Genomic DNA, 17,242 nt, shown 5'->3' with positions numbered 1-17,242 from the left:
TATTGCTGTTCTCTGTTTTTAGTGCCAAGTAAATAAAGGGAAAAATGTCATTCTAGACTTCTCATTTTTCTCTGTATTGAATGGAGGAGAAGGCGCCCAAGTCACAATTCGCCTAGGGTGTCAAAAACCTTTGGTCCAGTTCTGCATGAGGGACAGTGAGGGGCAAAAGGCATTGTTGCTATGGCAACACACATCCCACAACGGCTGCTGGGCTGGGGATGGGACACCAGTGGAGGAGACAGTCCCCCATTCTCAGGTCCATGAGTAGAAGGTGGGGCAGCTCCCCGCCTAGTCCCAGATCACAGGGATGCTGGGAACAGGCACAGTTGATCTAGGGCATGACCATGGCAGGGCCCCAGAATGCATCTCTTCTTACTACAGAGTCCCAGAACCCAGGCAGTACTGGGTCCAGCCCAGACATGTTGATCCAGACCAAAGTCCCACTGACCCACAGGGCAGGGGCTGTGCCAGGCCTGGGGCCTTAGGTAACCAAGCAAGGGGGGGTTTGTGATGTCACTGGCCCCCTGGGATGGCAGAGTCCCCCTGCCAGTGCTCTCTATGGCACTCTGGCAGCATGTGGGCAGGTCTGAGCTGAGCATGGCCCACAGCAACTGGCTCCTGTGGCTCTTTCTATGCTGTGTGGCAGGACAGGCCACCCCAGGGGAGCAGAGGGAGCCCGTGTCTGAGACACTGGGCTACAGATGGACCTGGAGTAGGTCCATTCTGCAGGACCAGGCTATAGCACTGGGGCAGAGGGTTGGGCTGTGGCTAGTAAGCATTGTGGGTCTGTATGGCCTGACCAACCTCCTGGACGACTTCTCTGGCAAGCAGGAGAATGAGGTGAGGGTCCAATAGGCAGCAAGCAACACCTCTACATCAGCATGCCTAGAGACCTCTCTGAGATCCAGCCCCCTTATGGAGTGCACATTATTAGTAGTAATATGGCACAGCATAAGGGCCCCATATCTTGCCCTGTTATGTGCATATTAGTAGTATTACGGTACCAGTTATTCTGTCTGTTGTATCCACCTGACACCTTTTGTCTTAGATTGTAAATCCTTTGGGGCCTTCCACTGTGAGGGGATGGTCCATGACTGAGTTCCTAGGCAACACTATAATACAAATACAAATACAAATATTGTTCTGTTTCTTGTATAAGATAGTAACAAATTTTGTATAAGATACTAACAAATACAAATAGTTATTTAGGGATGGGGATAACAGATGCTAATGAAATATCTTCCCACATATAATGCACTATTACCCTGTGGAACTCATTGCTACAAGATACTGTTGAGACAGTTTCAGGGTTTTAAAGAAAGGATTGAATACTTACTAAGTTATAACAATGAGAACTGAGTAAAATAAAATAAGGGTTTAGACATGATCTGCTGTATATCATAAGCCAGAGAATTTTACCCAGTGATTCCTGTATGGAGCCCAATGCTTGATGATCATCTTCCCCCTTTTAAGCCCTATCAAATAGTCAGTTTCCAACAGTCAGAATTAATACTAATTCCTAGCTCTTCTAATCAGCAGATATGTGTTTTACAAAGGTCAGTATTAGGGATGTTAAATATTGGTTAACTGAATAGTCGATTAACCTCATGAATTCGTATTGGTTGCTCCACTATTCTATAGTCCCTGGGGGTAGGGCTGGTAGCCAGTGAGCTCCGGCCCCACTCCCGAGGAGCCCCCTGCTACCCCATGCTGCTGCCTTTATCAGCAGGAGCTGGTATTTGTGGGGAGTCAATTTTAAAACCAGATACAGAGACAGCAGCCCGTCTGGGGGCAAGAGGGTGTCAGAGCTCCTGGACCCAGTGTGACCCAGAACTGAGCTAGGCTGCCTGCCCGCCTGGCTCCTAATACACTTTAAATGCAGAGCAGGGGTAGGTCCCAGACCCAGCATGAACCAGCCTGCTAAAAAATGTACTGGCAAGGGGGGAGGGAAATACATATTGTCTATAGCATTCACCTATAAGCTTTTGCTTATCAGTTAATCAGTTAATTGACTATGCTAGTACATCCCTAGTCAGTACTGTATCACTAACTCCATTTTAAAGATGGGGAAACTGAGGCACAGAGAGAGGCAGTGACTTGCATGAGGTTACCCAGCCAGACATTGAGCCAGAAATAGACTCCACAAGGTCACACTGAAAAATAAGAGTTGGGGATTTTTTGTATTTGTCTCCTTGCTCTACTAGTTTCATGTGTTGTGGGTTTGCTCTGCAGTGATGCAGCTAGAAACTTGCTTAAAAAAACAAGAAAAGAAAAAAAGAAAGCCGTGATTCTCAGCTCCGCACACTAGGACTTGAAACTAACTTTAGACAGCCTGCTAACTTTCTCCGCAGTATAGGGAGCTCTTGGGTTCATGCTAATACTGCCTGTTTCATTGCAGGATGATGGCTCTCCAGACTACTGTAACCCTCCCTCCGGGGGCTTCTCCCATGACTTATCTCTGAAATGCCTGGACAAAGCAGAGCAGGACTTGGTGAAGCTGCTGGTTGAGCTGTGGAGGCACAGAGATGCCCTGGGCTGGCTCCCAGAAGGGAGATGTGGGAAGAAACTCTGGGATGCTCCCCGAGCAAGAGAGAGAAAGTGATCTATGAAGTGGCAGAGTGCTCCAGCTAGGCAGAGCCTGGATCCACATTGGCAGAGAGCACCGGAGGAATAAAGGGTTCCAGAAGTATATTTTCTCTTCCCTCCAACTTTTCATTTAGAGCCAAGGGCTAGTACAAAAATATCAATCTAGGGAGGTGCCTTAACCTCTAGAGCAGGGGTCTCCAACCCTTTTAAGCATGAGATCACTATTGGAATATAAGTGCAGTCCAAGATCTACCTCAAACCCAAATACTCTTGCTGGGCCTCCTTTGTACCCCTTCTCTGAGGCCCCGCCCCACCCCTGCTCACTCTGTCCTCCCTCTCTCCCCCATCCTTCTTCACTTTCATCAGGCTGGGGCAGAGGGTTGGGATGCAGGCTCTGGTCTTGGATTAAGGGATTTGGAGTGTGAGGGGCTCAGAGCTGAGCTTGGGACAGGGAGTTGAGGTGCTAGAGGGGGTTCTATTTGCAGGCTCTGGGAGGGTGTTTCGATCATAGACTCATAGACTTTAAGGTCAGAAGGGACCATTATGATCATTTAGTTTGACCCCCTGCACAGTGCAGGCCCACAGAATCTCACCCACCCCTCCCAGAATAATCCTCTCACCTATATATCTCAGATATTGAAGCCTTCAAATACTTTGAAGACCCCAAGATGCAGAGAATCCTCTAGCTGTGATCTGTACCCCATGCTACAGAGGAAGGCGAAAAACCTCCAGGGCCTCTGCCAATCTACCCTGGAGGAAAATTCCTTTCCGACCCCAAATATGGCGATCAGCTAAACCCTGAACATGTGGGCAAGACTCATCAGCCAGACACCCAGAAAGTTCTCTATAGTAACTCCTATCATCCCTCCATTGACCTATTCCCACTGATTATGAATGGTCAATTAGTTACCAAGATCATGTTATCTCATCAAACCATCCCCTTTATAAACCCATCTAGTTTAATCTTGAACCAGATAGATCTTTTGCCCCCACTGCTTCCCTTGGAAGGCCGTTCCAGAACCTCACTCCTCTAATGGTTAGAAACCTTCGTCTAATCTCAAGTCTAAACTTCCTACTAGCCAGCTTATATCCATTTGTTCTTGTGTCCACATTGGTATTAATCTTAAATAATTCCTCTCCCTCCCTGGTATTTATCCCTCTAATATATTTAAAAAGTGCAATCATGTCCCCCCTCAGCCTTCTTTTGGTTAAGGTAAACAAGCCGAGCTCCTTGAGTCTCCTTTCATAAGACAGGTTTTCCATTCCTCGGATCATCCTAGTGGCCCTTCTTTGTACCTGTTCCAGTTTGAATTCATCCTTCTTAAACATGGGAGACCAGAACTGCACACAGTATTCCAAATGGGGTCTCACCAATTCCTTGTATAATGGCACTAACACCTCCTTATCCCTACTGGAAATACCTCGCCTAATACATCCCAAGATCGTATTAGCCTTTTTCACGGCCAGGTCACAATGGTGGCTCATAGTCATTCTATAATCAACCAGGACTCCGAGGTCCTTCTCCTCCGTTACTTCCAACTGATGTGTCCCCAGCTTATAACTAAAATTCTTGTTATTAATCTCTAAATGCATAACCTTACACTTCTCACTATTAAATTTCATCCTATTGCTATCACTCCAATTTACAAGATCATCCAGATCTTCCTGTATGATATCCCGATCCTTTTCTGAATTGGCAATAGCTCCCAACTTTGTATCATCCGCAAATTTTATTAGGACACTTCCACTTTTGGTGCCAAGATCAGCAATAAAAAGATTAAATAAAATTGGCCCCAAAACTGATCCCTGAGGAACTCTGCTAGTAACCTTCCTCCAACCCGACAGTTCACCTTTCAATATGACCCGCTGTAGTCTCCCCTTGAACCAGTTGCTTATCCACCTCTCAACTTTCATATTAATCCCTATCTTTTCCAGTTTAACCAATAATTCCCCATGTGGTACTGTATCAAATGCTTTACGAAAGTCGAGGTGGATTAGATCCACTGCATTTCCTTTATCTAAAAAATCTGTTACTTTCTCAAAAAAGGAGATCAGATTGGTTTGGCACGATCTACCTTTTGTAAAACCATGTTGTAATTTGTCCCAATTGCCATTAGCCTCAATGTCTCTAACTACTTTCTCCTTCAAAATTTTTTCCAGGATCTTACATACTACAGATGTCAAACTAACAGGCCTATAGTTACCTGGGTCACTTTTTTTCCCTTTCGATGCAGAGGTATTCGGGGATAGGGCAGGAGCTTGGGGTGCAGGAGAGGGTTCATGACTGGGGTAGAGTCTTGGGATGTGGACTCCAGCTGGGCACTGCTTACCTCCAGTGGCTCCTGGGTGGGGGTGAGGTGGGGCTAAGGCAGGCTCACCCCTGCCCTGGCCCTGGCCCACTCCCAAAAGCAGCCAGCAAACTCCCTCCATCCCATTGCGCCCCCTCTCTGCTCTGTGGAGATACAATACAGAGTGGGAGAGGGGGCAGCTTGACATCAGCATCCCTCCTCTGCCCTGCCCAGCAAGCAGGGAGCTCCTGAGGGGACAATTCCAAGGCAAAGGGCAGGAGATGCACAGCAGCGTGAAGAGGAGTAGCTGAATCACTGGCACTTGATAGCCTTTTGGCCTTTTGTTGAGAGAGGAAAAAAAGGTTGGGCAGGGGGAGGGGAAGTTATTGAGCAAAAAAACAAACAAAAAAGGTCATCTGCCCCTTTAAGGGCAGCCATTTTGAACTCTGTTGTTCTCCACAGCACACCAATGTGCCACAGAACACAGTTTAAGTAACACTGCTCTAGGGTATACATCTTTCTAGAGCTCGGACTAGAACCCAGGGCTGTGTCTACACTGGCAAGTTTTTCTGGAAAATCATCTGATTTTCCGGAAAAACTTGCCAGCTGTCTACACTGGCCGCTTGAATTTCCGCAAGAACACTGATGATCTCATGTAAAATCATCAGTGCTTTTCCGGAAAAACTTTGCTGCTCCTGTTCGGGCAAAAGCCTTTTTCCGAAAGACTTTTGCCCGAAAGGGCCAGTGTAGACAGCAGAGATTTGTTTTCCACAAAAAAGCCCCGATCGTGAAAATGGCGATCTGGGCTTTTTTGCGGAAAAGCGCGTCTAGATTGGCCACGGACGCTTTTCCGGAAAAAGTGCTTTTCCGGAAAAGCGTCCTGCCAATCTAGACGCGCTTTTCTGAAAATGCTTTTAACGGAAAAGTTTTCCGTTAAAAGCATTTGTGGAAAATCATGCCAGTGTAGACGTAGCCCAGCATTACCTGCCTCCCAGCATTACCCACTAGAGCCCACTGTTGTCCCAGATCTGGGGCTAGAACCCCACAATCCTGGCTCCCAAATTGCAGTGTGATCTACAGTCCTTTCCAAAGCTGGGAAATAGAGCCCAGAAGTCCTGGTTCTCAGCCCTGCCTGCCCCCTCCCAAGCTCCAGGTGGTCTTGGCCCTTCAGAGATTAAAGCAGCTAGCAGGATGCCCAACCTCCTGGGTACCATTCCCAGCCCTGGGAAATAGAGTTCTATATGGGTAGAGCAGGTGGGACTGGGAGCCATAGCCCAGGGGCCTTCAAAACTAAATCCCTCCGAGTCTTAGCAGGGACTTGCTAGAAACTAATGAGAAGAGGGGATCTCAGAGAGTGAGCGGTGCCTCTAGGACAGGGATGAGCCATCATGAAGAATGCTATCACTAGCCAAGGCTAAATCCTTCTGCAATTTCCAATGGTCTCTGTGCTTGCACTGGGCAAAGCCACTCCAGAATGACACCAGGAGCAGGCCCTGGAGAATTCACTAGCACCTAATGTTGGCTGAGCAGGGCTGGGCCCTGTGACTTGTCATTACTATAAATAGTGTCCCTCTTCCCCGTGGGCAGAGGAGCCGAGGGGCCACAGCACAGGTTCTCTGGGGCCCTACAGCATTTGTCCTATACCCTTCCAGCCAGTCCCTTAGCCATGAGCCCAGCCTTGCAAGAGGTCTAATCCTCTCTGGCTACGTCTACACTGGAGGCTTCTTGCGCAAGAACGGCTGTTCTTGTGCAAAAACTTGCTGGGTGTCTATACTGCACGCACGTTCTTGCACAAGTAAATTTACAGTACAGAGTCGGAAAACAGGGCTTCTTCCGGAAGAGTTATTCCTCTCCCCACGAGGAATAAGAGCTCTTGCTCAAGAGGGCAGTGTAGACAGGCAACATGAATTTCTTGCGCAAGAAACCCCTATGGCTAAAATGGCCATCGGAACTTTCTTGCGCAAGAGAGCGTCCACACTGCCATAGATGCTCTTGCGCAAAAGCACATGCCAGTGTAGATGCGCTCTTGTGGAACACTTTTTGCGCAAGAACTCTTCAAGAAGCTGCCAGCGTAGACGAAGCCGTTAGGCCCAAAGTACTTTTCATAATGAGGGCAGAAGGCTGCATTTCCAGAGCACCTGACTCAGCTCTCCAGTGCATCAGAGCTTGGCTCTATTGACTTACTCTCGCATCCCACCAGCGAGAGGAGAACAGGGACAGGCAGGGCATGTCCGCCTCCACGTGCCACTGTACTGAGCAGCGGCAAGGTTAGGAATAGAACCCAGGAGTCCTGACTCCCTCCCACTTTCCCCTGCTCTAGCCATACCACACATGCCTCTTCTAGCACTGGGAAGAGACCAGCAACCCTGGCTGCCAGCTCCTTTTTCCTCCCCCTTTCTCTAGACACCAGACCCCACAGCCAGGAACAGAACCCCACACTTACAGGGCTCTCCGTGAGATCAGACTCCGGCCCGGCAGCTATTTGGAGAGAGTTGCCTAGCTACAGCTTTGATCATGGAAAAAATAAATCCAGCCTCAAATTCTGACCAATCCCCTCACACTGGTTCTTTAATCTAAGAAGCCCCCAGCTCAGCATTTCTGTTACCTCATTTTCCTCCTCCTAGGTGCACCCACAGGAACCTGCAGGAACAAGACCCAGCTGGAAGGGCTTTTGTCTTTCAACACAGGCAGCTGCTGAGCTAATGTCAGTTTCCTCCAAGCTGTCATTCAAGCGAGGCAGCTGCCCGCCTGCTCACATCCCCCACCCTCAGGGCTCCCTGCTCTCAAGGGGTCAGCAGTAGGGCACTTCCATAGGGGACCAGCACAGCTGGCCACACTGTATAACATCTAATGGGCCTGATTCTGATCTCACATCCCCCAGGGTCAATCCAGAGTCACCCACTGCCCACAGCGGGATCAAGGCCTGATTCTGATTTCAGCTATGTACATTCATAGCTGCTCTCATGGGCTTCAGTGGAAGCAGAACAGATAGTGCCCTGGCATGAGCAATTCTGCTGTTTACAAGCAAGCCCCACTATCAATCCAAGGTAACGTGCTCTTTCCTTGGACATTGGGGCATTCAAACCCAGAGCAGAACTCAGCTACTTGGTCCTCTCTCTCCTGCAAACCACAATCCATCCCTCCACCCTTTAAAAACCAGACCTCACAGCTGTAGCCTGGAGCAATTAACCAATCAGTAAGCAGGGATTAGTCAGTTATGTACCTCACCCAGGTCATGGGAGACCAGGGTTCAATTCCCTATTCAGTCACAGAGTCCCTGTGCGATCTTGGGCAAAAGAGCCCCTATGCTTCAGTTTTCCCATCTCTAATACTGTATAGGGATAACAGCACTGCCCTTCCTCACAGGGATGCATTGGGATAAATCCATTTAAGATCGAGGGGTACCTAGACATTAGGGGAGGGTGCAGATGAGTATTTAGGAGAGATAAAAGAAGCAAAGAGATATTGACATATGCTTGGCTCCTTGAATGGCCTAACGGTGAGTAGACCATTGGTATTTCCACAGGCTGAGAGTAATGCAGAAATAGCCCCATGAAATATTTATTGTAACGACTCTTTTTGCATTATCATTTCTTCTAAGTTTTTCTAGGGCCAACTACGTGCACACACAAGCATCTATGGCTTTTACAGAAAGAACTGTAAGCTCAGGGGTGCTAGAGATGGCTTGATGCAGGATACAGTTACTTTTCTGCAGTGATCTTCTGCTGTCTTCCCTGGAACCAAGGGCCAGATCCTGATCTCTACCAGAGTAGAATCTGGCTAGCGTCAGGTATGACCCATGCTGCATTTGAAAATAGCAGAGGGAAGATCTGCTTACTGCACTGCAAATCAGCTGTCCAGGGCTAGATTTTTCCAAAGAGCTCAGAACAAGGGGTTTCTGAGGGCTCAGCATCCACCACTGGGCTGGTAGTGAAGCAAACTTCTGGAAATCTGTGGGAGCTGAGCCCTCGGGAAACAGGAGCAAGGAACAGCTGAAAGCGAGGAGGTGTTCACAGGCCAGAATCAGGAGGCAGAAATGGTGGTGTCTGTCAGAGGTGTCCTATCTGAAATTCAACATGAAGCCACCACCTTTGTGGGTTTCAGAAATCCCTTGGCACTTCCACAGCCAAAGCTGAACCCTGGCACTCCAGCCCAGCTCCAGCTCCAGCATTTTGTGCTTCTTAACCAACCCTTCGTTGTTTCAAGAGACTTAATTTCCTCCCTTAAAATGCCTGCCTGCCAAGCAACCGCCCTGCTCCACCCCAGACACGGATGGATTGAGCTGAAACACACAAGCAAATGTGCTGTTTGAGACACAGCCGATGATCCCCTCCAAGATCCCAGCTCGAGTCAGTCACGCCAGCATCCCTCCACTTTTCAAAGCCCTCTTTATCCAGGGAAGTCTGACATAGCAGCCCCTGCAGCCAAATTCCAGTCTTTACGCAGCATTAAGCTTTCCAAAGCAACTCTCCGTTAGCCCCAGGACTCAATTCAACAATGGCAGGTTTATATATTGAACTTAATCTGATGCCTAAAATCTGTCTGGGTGATAAAAATAGGGGCTGGTAAAGAACTGGAGCCTTCTCCCTGCTCTTTCCCAACATGTTAAGTCACAACCCCCTTTCGTTTAATTCAACTCTCCTGGAAGGATTTAATTGGTTTGGAGGGGAGAGGAGTTAAGAGCCTTTGGTGCTGTGCAGAGATCGGCTAATCAAGTTAGTGTCTGGTTTAGTGACCTCACAATAGAGAGGGTCCCATTCTCCAATAATGCTTATGCCCCATTTTCAAAAGTGACTCGCCAGAGCCCGAGTCACTTTTGAAACCAGGGCTTGGGCAGCTTGGAAAATTTGATCCTTAAAATTTGAAGAGTCAGGATCCTAAATCCATAAGCCCCTACATAATGACAGGCCAGCAATATTTTTACAGCAGGGAGGATGGTCTTGTAGCTAAAGGGCTGGACTAAGCTGCAGAAATGCTGGGGTTGACTGTGAGCTCTGCCACTGACTCCTTAGGTGGCCTTGTGCCAGTCACTTCCCTGCACCATGCTTCAGCTTTCACCTAAAAACAAGGCCAATTATCCTTTTAACTGTGTGGATTGAGACCCCTTTAGGGCAGGGGCAGCCTCTCTCTGTCTGCCAGGGCTTCTGACAGTCTTGCCCTACTGGGCATAGCAAATAAAGACCACCACCAAACCCTCAAACAAAACCACCCACATTGTTTTTTTCCACTTGAAAAAGATTCTTTAAAACAGTTCTCCTCTCCCAGCCATTTCCAGGCTGGCTTCAACAGCTTGTCACCCCCACAGCTGAATTTACTCTCCTCTAGGAGACATGGGGGTCCCTTTGTTCTTTTGAGAAGGATCCCCCGCTCCTTCCCTCCTTCCCCTGGTGCGCAAACTCCCCTCCCCCCACTCTTCTGGGTGGCAGGCTTGCATTCAGCTTTCAGAAGCAAGATCAAACCTGTTAATAAAGATTAGGAGAAGGCTGCCATTTTCATACACGATGATCCCAGGGGTCCCTTCTGGCCTTCTCTGGTCTGACTCATATAGCACAGGCCATAAGACATCCCTGAATTGACTCAGGTTAGAAGCAGAATAGGCCTGCTAGAAACACCAGCAATTTTTAAATCAAGAGTGGATGTGGATGTGATGGAGAACCCACAACCCTTCCTTTGGGAAGCTGTTCCGATGGTGAATTCCCCCCCCCCCCCGTTAAATATTTGGACCCTACTTTTCAATTGGCCTATCTTCATCTTCCAGCTACTTGGCCTCCCTGTTGGAATCCATTGCTCTAGGATCAGCCACTATTTCACCATGGACATGTCACTGCCCCAGCTCCATGCCTCGGTTTCCCCATCTTACTGAGACCCACCCCAGTGCAGAGCCAGAAAAATACTTATTGTTTTTAAAGTACTGAAGTACACAGCAAGGTCACCCAAGACAGATCCTGGAATGAATTCAAGTGTCCCGAGTTACAGCCTAGCACACTAACCATTGTACAACACTGTCTCCCTGTCCAGCCTTTTCCTGGAAGGTTCAGGGATCTCTGCAGAGCTGGCACCATCCCATATCAAGCAAGAGACAGCTCAGTGATGGAGAAGAGCAGGAATTGTGAGGGTTGAGGCATGGGACTAGGGCTCAGGAGATCTAGGTTCACTTCCTGGCTTTGCCACAGTCTCCCTAGATGATTCTGAGCCAGTTGTTGAACCTCTCTGGGCCTCAGTTTCCCCACCTGAATGTGAGGATGATCTTTCTTATTTAGATTATAATTACCCTTTTAATCACAGATGGGAAAGCTGAGACACAAAGCGGGGCGGTGACCCACCCAAGCTGGGTTCTAGAAACCACTGATTAATGTATTAATTAACTAATACACCTAGATACTCAGGGAAGAGCCACTGGATAGGGGCAAGCCACTGTTCTTCACTGGGCTACCAGTGGAGCCAGAATTGTGACCTAGAGTGACCTGCATCAGAGTGGAGAAATCATTATTAGTAATAAATGGGCACATCTTGCAACGGCAACACAATTATCTCCCTAATGCACCGGCAGTCGGATGCACGCCCGGCGTCTGGCAGGGGACTTGCTGTGCCCCTGAACTGGAAGGCTGCCTGCAGGAAGACATAATTTTTCAAGCAGTTTTTTTGGTCTGAGGGGGCGCGTGCCATTCACTAGCTCTCTGGATCGCAGCATCCTGTCTGTGAGATGATATGCAAGACCCATATCACCACCACTCATTAAAAATCCCTGGCTCAGTCCCCCAGCAGTGGGCATGTGAACCTGGAGTCCTACCCAAACTCCAGGGTGAGGGACTCTTTTCTGGCATCCTGTTCTCCCCCAGTAGGAACAAGACTCCACTTACAGTCTTCAGTGTGGTGGGGAGTGCTGCCTTGATGCTGATAAATAACTGCTGCATCTCACTGGTGGGTGTATGTGTCACCCCCACCCCAGAGGCAGCTGCATCTCATTGGGAGGTAAAAGGGGGCATATACATAGTTTGCACTGTGGTCTTTGATCTGTCAGAATGGAAGGTGCTGTCTCATGCAAGATCCATCAATTGCTACAATTGCGTGATATTGAATACCATTGTAGCCCTGACTCCGAGGGCACACCCCTAAATACATTTCAAACTAGCCACTTCAGGGGGATCAAAACAAGACCTACAAACCCTAAGCAGCACCCTTGTTGTCACTAGACTGCACACACAGCCTTTCCTTCTACAAACCAGAGTTCACAGATAATCCCCATTTGCTGTTAGCAATGTAGGGCTTATGACACATGCTTGAGTCTTTCCAATTCCATCCAACAGAAGGCAGTGGCACCCATTCTTACTCTCTCTCTCTCTCACGCACACGCACTCTCTACTACACTAACAAACTATTTGTCACACTGCCCCCGAATTGATGGTTTTAATAGGAAGGAAATTTATAGTAACCCTTTTTAGCTGGAGCTAGGGAGGGCTCGGCCTAGGAAGCTGGTTGGGTTGAGGGGATAGGATCTCTGAAAAGGCTAGTAGCTCTGGAAATGCAGACAGCAATTTCTATTTCTTAGCTGGGAGGGCTGGTGGAGGCGGGGCATGGGGTGGAGATGGGAAAAGAGTCCCAAAGGGGCAGGCTGAGGTGTGGAGATGCAAATACCTGAGCTAGAAATAGGGAGGGAGGGCTTGCAGCAGGATACCATGACTCGGGAGCTGCCAACAGGACCCAGTGCAAGAGAGCTGCTAAAAACCTCTGCTGTGGACTCCCTGCCAGCTACAGACAGATGGTAGGATATACACCTGGCTATGGGGAGTTGACGGGGGTAGAAGAGCTGGGGTCTCAGCTGCACTGAAGGTAGAGCAGGTTCCCAGGTCTGGTGAATCCTGGGGACAGGAAGAGTTTGTAGGTGGAGAGAGAATAGTCATTATTAAATAGAAGAAATAATCCCCAGCTCACATACCCACACTAACCAATGTACTTAATAGGCCTGGGATTAAAACCCAGGAATCTTGAGGCCCTAGCCCCTGCTCTCACCGCAAGCCTCCTCTCCCAGAATTAGTGATAGAAACTAGAAGAGCTGACTCCCTTCTGCATGCCTCACATACTAGCCAATCCCCCCCTTGATTGCTGCTCTTTTGATTCACAAGCGAAGCTGAGTGGAAAGAGCTTGCTACAGTGAAAAGGAAAATCTATTGTCCTGGGTTCTCTCTGTTGCAGTTTTACTCCAGGTAGAAGAGCGTGAGGCCGAAACGCCAGGGAGCGGGCACAAGCAACCAGTACGTGTTTTGATAGGTCTAAACAGATGACTTGACGAAGCACTCTGTCCTGGGAAGTTGCTGCTCTGAAAAGATTTGGGCGGGAGGGCGAGAGAAATCAGCTGGATGTGAGCTCCCTGTGCAAGGCTGTGGCCAAAAGGGCTCCATGGTGCCTGGATTAATGAAGGGAATCTCAAGGAGAAGAAAAAAAGTTATTCTCTTTATTTGGCATTGGTGTGGTCACTCCAGGAACCCTGCCCCCTGTTCCGGTGTCCACAGTCCACGTAGGATGTGGATAAAGTGAAGAGGGTTCAGAGCAGAGCCATGGGAACAAGTAAAGCATTAGCAAACCTGCCTAATAGTGAAACTCCAGGAGCTCAATCTATTTATCTTATCGAAGAGAAGGTTAACGGGAGTGGCTTGATCACACGGTAGCAGGACCTACCTGGGGAACAAATATTTAACAGTAGGCTCTTGTGTCTAGCAGAGAAAGACTGGAAACAAGGCGACATTTTTAACAGTGAAGATAATTAAGTTCCACGTTCCCCAGGGCAAGGTGGATTTTCCATCGCTGACCATTTTAAGACAAGACCGGATGTATTTCTAAAAGAGCTGCTCTAGGAGTGAGTGTGGGAATTCTCTGGCCTGTGCTGTCCAATGGGTCAGGCTAGATGATCAGTTGGTCCCTTCTAGCCTTGGAATCTATGAAACTGAGTGTGAGGGGCAATGGGACATAGCCAGAGCCCAGACTCGGAAGCTTGGTCCATGTGCCCTTTGCCTTAGCACATTGTGATGTAGGTGGGGCGTGCTGTACACTCTGGTTGGGCATTCACTGGTCGCTATGCTTGGGCTCTGGGTGACCCCTACTGGCCTGCGTCTGTGAGCACTGATCAGTGAGGGTCGCCCTGAGGGCCCTCATATCAGGTAGGCCATGGCCCAACCAGTTCTCACCTGACATGGGAAGGGGTTTGAACAAAGGAAGGGTGTGGTTTGGAGAAGGGCAGTGGGAGTGTCCAAAAGCCAGGCAGGGGGGCAGGAGGGATAAAGGGCACCCTACCATTCAGAGAGTGGGGCAGTGGCCTAGGGGCTAGGGTGCTCACCTGGAATAGGAAGGGTTATGGGTTGAAGTTCTAGTTGGGATGGGACAGGACAGCCAAAAGCCAGGTAGCCCCAGGGCAGGAAGGATAAGGGAAGCATGGAGGAAGCAGACTAACCAGTGTGGGGGTGGGTCCAGGGGCCTGTACCCCCTCCCCCAAGGGAACTAGGGCTGTCAGCCTATCCTCTTATGCCTGCATTGGTCCTATGCTGTGCTGTATCTCAGAGCAGCAATAAACCCTCTCTATTCTACTGGCTGGCAGAGTCACATCTTGCTGTGGATGGGGGTGCAGGGTCAGGGGGTCCCTGACACATGTCACAGCCTCTTCTCTTCCCAAAAACGAGAGAAATCCCACTTAGCAGTATAGAAGGTAGGACACACAGCTCAGAGATGCAGATTCCAGCCGGCAGAGGATGGCTGTGCGACCGCTTTGCTCTCCAGCTTCTGCTGACCTGACTCTGTGCTCTTAGCATGTGCCACTTCTGTTACAGAGACTCTGTGCTCTTAGCATGTGCCACTTCCTGCCATCCTGCCATGCTGCCATCATCTCCCTGCTGCTGATCCTGATGGCTTCCCCCTACTGGAGCAATGAGGCCGTGAGGCCTGGATGCCATCTGCACTGTAAGGATGTGTGTATGGGGGAGGGCGGTTTGGAGCTATACCAGGGACTGAACATGACACCAGAGAGCCAGGATCTCCCTAACCCTGGGTCTGATGTTCCCATCCCCCACCACCATGGGCTTCGTGACATTGCTGCATTTTACAGACTGGGAAATTGAAGCACAGAAAGGAGAAGTGGGTTGGCCCCAAGGTCATGCATAGTCTGTGACGGAACCAAAACTACAAGCCAAGAGCCCTAGCTCCCAGTCCCTCTGCTCTAATCATTATACATCCCTGCCCCCACCCCCCACAGTTGACTTTGCACACCTCTTCTTTACAGGGATGTTCATGGCTGTCAAGCCACTTGAGCACTTGGCAGAAGTTGGGTGTTTTGGATCCAAAAGTTGCCAGTTTGAATCCCAAGCAGCAGGGTTATGCCCATTCTGTGGCCCTGGTGCAAAATGAGTTAGTTGTTTCTCAGCCCAGCCCTTAACTCATGAGCACAGACACTGAGGGCTGCCCAGGCCATGAAGACTGAACTCTCCCCTCTCCCCATAGCATTTGATGTTACCATCAAGAGCGACCGCCGTGGGACCTGCCGGGGGACCCATGTGGTCCAGGCCTGTGTGGGCTACTGCGAGTCCAGCGCCTTCCCCTCCAAGTACTCCATCCTGCTGGCCAGCAGCTTCAGACACAATGTCACCTCCGTGTCCCAGTGCTGCACCATCAGCAAGATGCAGAAGGTGAGTGGGGTTGGGCCTACAAATGCAGCCAGACCAGGGAACATGGGGCTGCAAGGTGCATGCAAGAGCTGGGATGACACATAGAAGCAAGAAGGAGAAGAGATCTAGAGGACAGACAGGTAGGGGGAATCCACTAGTTCTCCAATGTTTCTCCAGCTCCCCGAAATAGCAGCTGGGATGGAAGCTCACAGGGGAAGCTGGATGGACACAGCCAGGCTGATTCTCAGCTAGGTTGAGGATTTGGTGTATGCTACGATCACACGAATGATGTGGCTGGCACGGGGCAGTGCTGCCTGGTCCGGTACAGTGCTCCTCTGTGGCCCTTTCAGAATCCATCCCTGCCAGCCATTGTGGAAGGAAAGGGCATGGCCGGAATGCACCATTCTCTGGCCATTCACTACTCCCAAGGAATCATAGGAAATGGCACTTGCTCTCTAATTTGTGCCAGGGCCTGGAATTCAGGGAGGGCACAGGGCTGTGGCACCAATCCCTCTCTCACCCTCCCGTTCCACTGCCACAGATCAAAGTCCGCCTGCACTGCGGGGTCACCCGCCGCAAAGAGATGGAGATCTTCACCGCCAGGAGCTGCCAGTGCGACATGTGCCGCCTCTCCCGCTACTGACTGGGCCAGGGAGGCCCTCTCCTGCGACACCCAGGAACCCACAGGCTGGGCTTGTCTAGAGTTGAGTATATTTACGTGTCCTCCAGGGCCACTGCAGTCCACACCACGCTTGCTTTGCCACTCGCGGGGCACCACTGTTGCTCCCAGCTTTACCAAGAGCTTCTGTTTGCCAGCTTGCTGCTGTAGGTTTATGTTTGCAAACAGATCCCATTCCAGCAGATACGCCCCCACCAGGAAGAAACCAGAGAGCCAGGCTCCCCCACCAGGCTGCTCTCTGTAGGCTGGGCCAAGTTAGAGAAAGTCATGGGCTCCTCTCCCCTCTGCCGTGCTGCCAAGAAGCCAATGCCTGATCTCAGGTTAATATATCCGGCTAGAGCACAAAATATGTTCCTTCCTGACCCCAGCAAAGAGATCAGCTCCTGCTGTGGTGCCTGAGATGACTGTCGCTCTCAGGGAAGATCCCTGCATGAGTAAGACCTGCCTGAATCCTGACCCAGTAACAAACAGAACCTGCTAAGGCCCCTTTACTTACCAAGAAGACAATCCGAGCACAGACCCTGAACCTAGGCCTCCTAGAGAGCCTGTGAAAGGAGGGTAGGTCCGCATTGCTCACTTTCATATGGGTGTACCACAGGCAAAGCCAGAGACATAGCTGGCTGGCCGGCAGCTGGCGAGGGGACTAGCAAGGGGCTCTGCCTCCCCCACACTCATTGGCAGCAGTAGCGGAAGCAGAGCAACATGGCCCCAGCTTGTTCTGCTTTCCTGGCATGTCGCTTGTGGGAGGGGCAGCATCACCCCTGTAGGCACTGCGGGGGGGGGGGGGGGAGGCAGAATGAGCTGGGGCAACATTGCTCTGCTACCCCCCACTTCCACCAGTGAATGCAGGAGGGGGGGCCAGCCCTGGCCCTGCTATTCCCCTGGGCCGCCTTGGTTGGGGGAAGAGGTGAGGTATGGTGGAGCAATGGTGGGGAAGAGGCAGGGAGAGAGTGGAGCAAGGGTGGGGAGGGGGCAGAGCAGTGACAGGGAGAAGCAGGGGTTGGGGCAGAGGGGGGATTGTCCTGGCCATTCCCTGGGCT

At 50.1% G+C, this 17,242-nt stretch overlaps 1 protein-coding gene and 1 long non-coding RNA gene across 2 annotated transcripts; both read left to right on the top strand.

Annotated features, from left to right (window-relative positions):
* LOC149523798 (uncharacterized) lies at positions 1–2,691 on the top strand. Its single transcript, XR_016350477.1, has 2 exons — positions 1–840; positions 2,399–2,691. It is a non-coding gene; the product is annotated as an uncharacterized LOC149523798 (long non-coding RNA).
* A 9,844-nt stretch (positions 2,692–12,535) lies between these two features.
* On the top strand, positions 12,536–16,983 carry GPHA2 (glycoprotein hormone subunit alpha 2). Its single transcript, XM_006136559.5, has 4 exons — positions 12,536–12,636; positions 14,693–14,822; positions 15,360–15,544; positions 16,065–16,983. The coding sequence occupies exons 1-4, from the start codon at positions 12,634–12,636 to the stop codon at positions 16,164–16,166; spliced, it is 420 nt and encodes a 139-aa protein (XP_006136621.3). The 5' UTR covers positions 12,536–12,633; the 3' UTR covers positions 16,167–16,983.
* The last annotated feature ends 259 nt before the right edge of the window (positions 16,984–17,242 follow it).

The sequence above is a fragment of the Pelodiscus sinensis genome, chromosome 11 (genome assembly GCF_052426305.1).
Source record: "Pelodiscus sinensis isolate ZL-2025 chromosome 11, ASM5242630v1, whole genome shotgun sequence".
NCBI classification, from domain to species: domain Eukaryota; kingdom Metazoa; phylum Chordata; order Testudines; family Trionychidae; genus Pelodiscus; species Pelodiscus sinensis.
The sequence above is the reverse complement of the archived record's forward strand: the minus strand, read 5'-3'. Positions and strand labels throughout refer to the sequence as shown.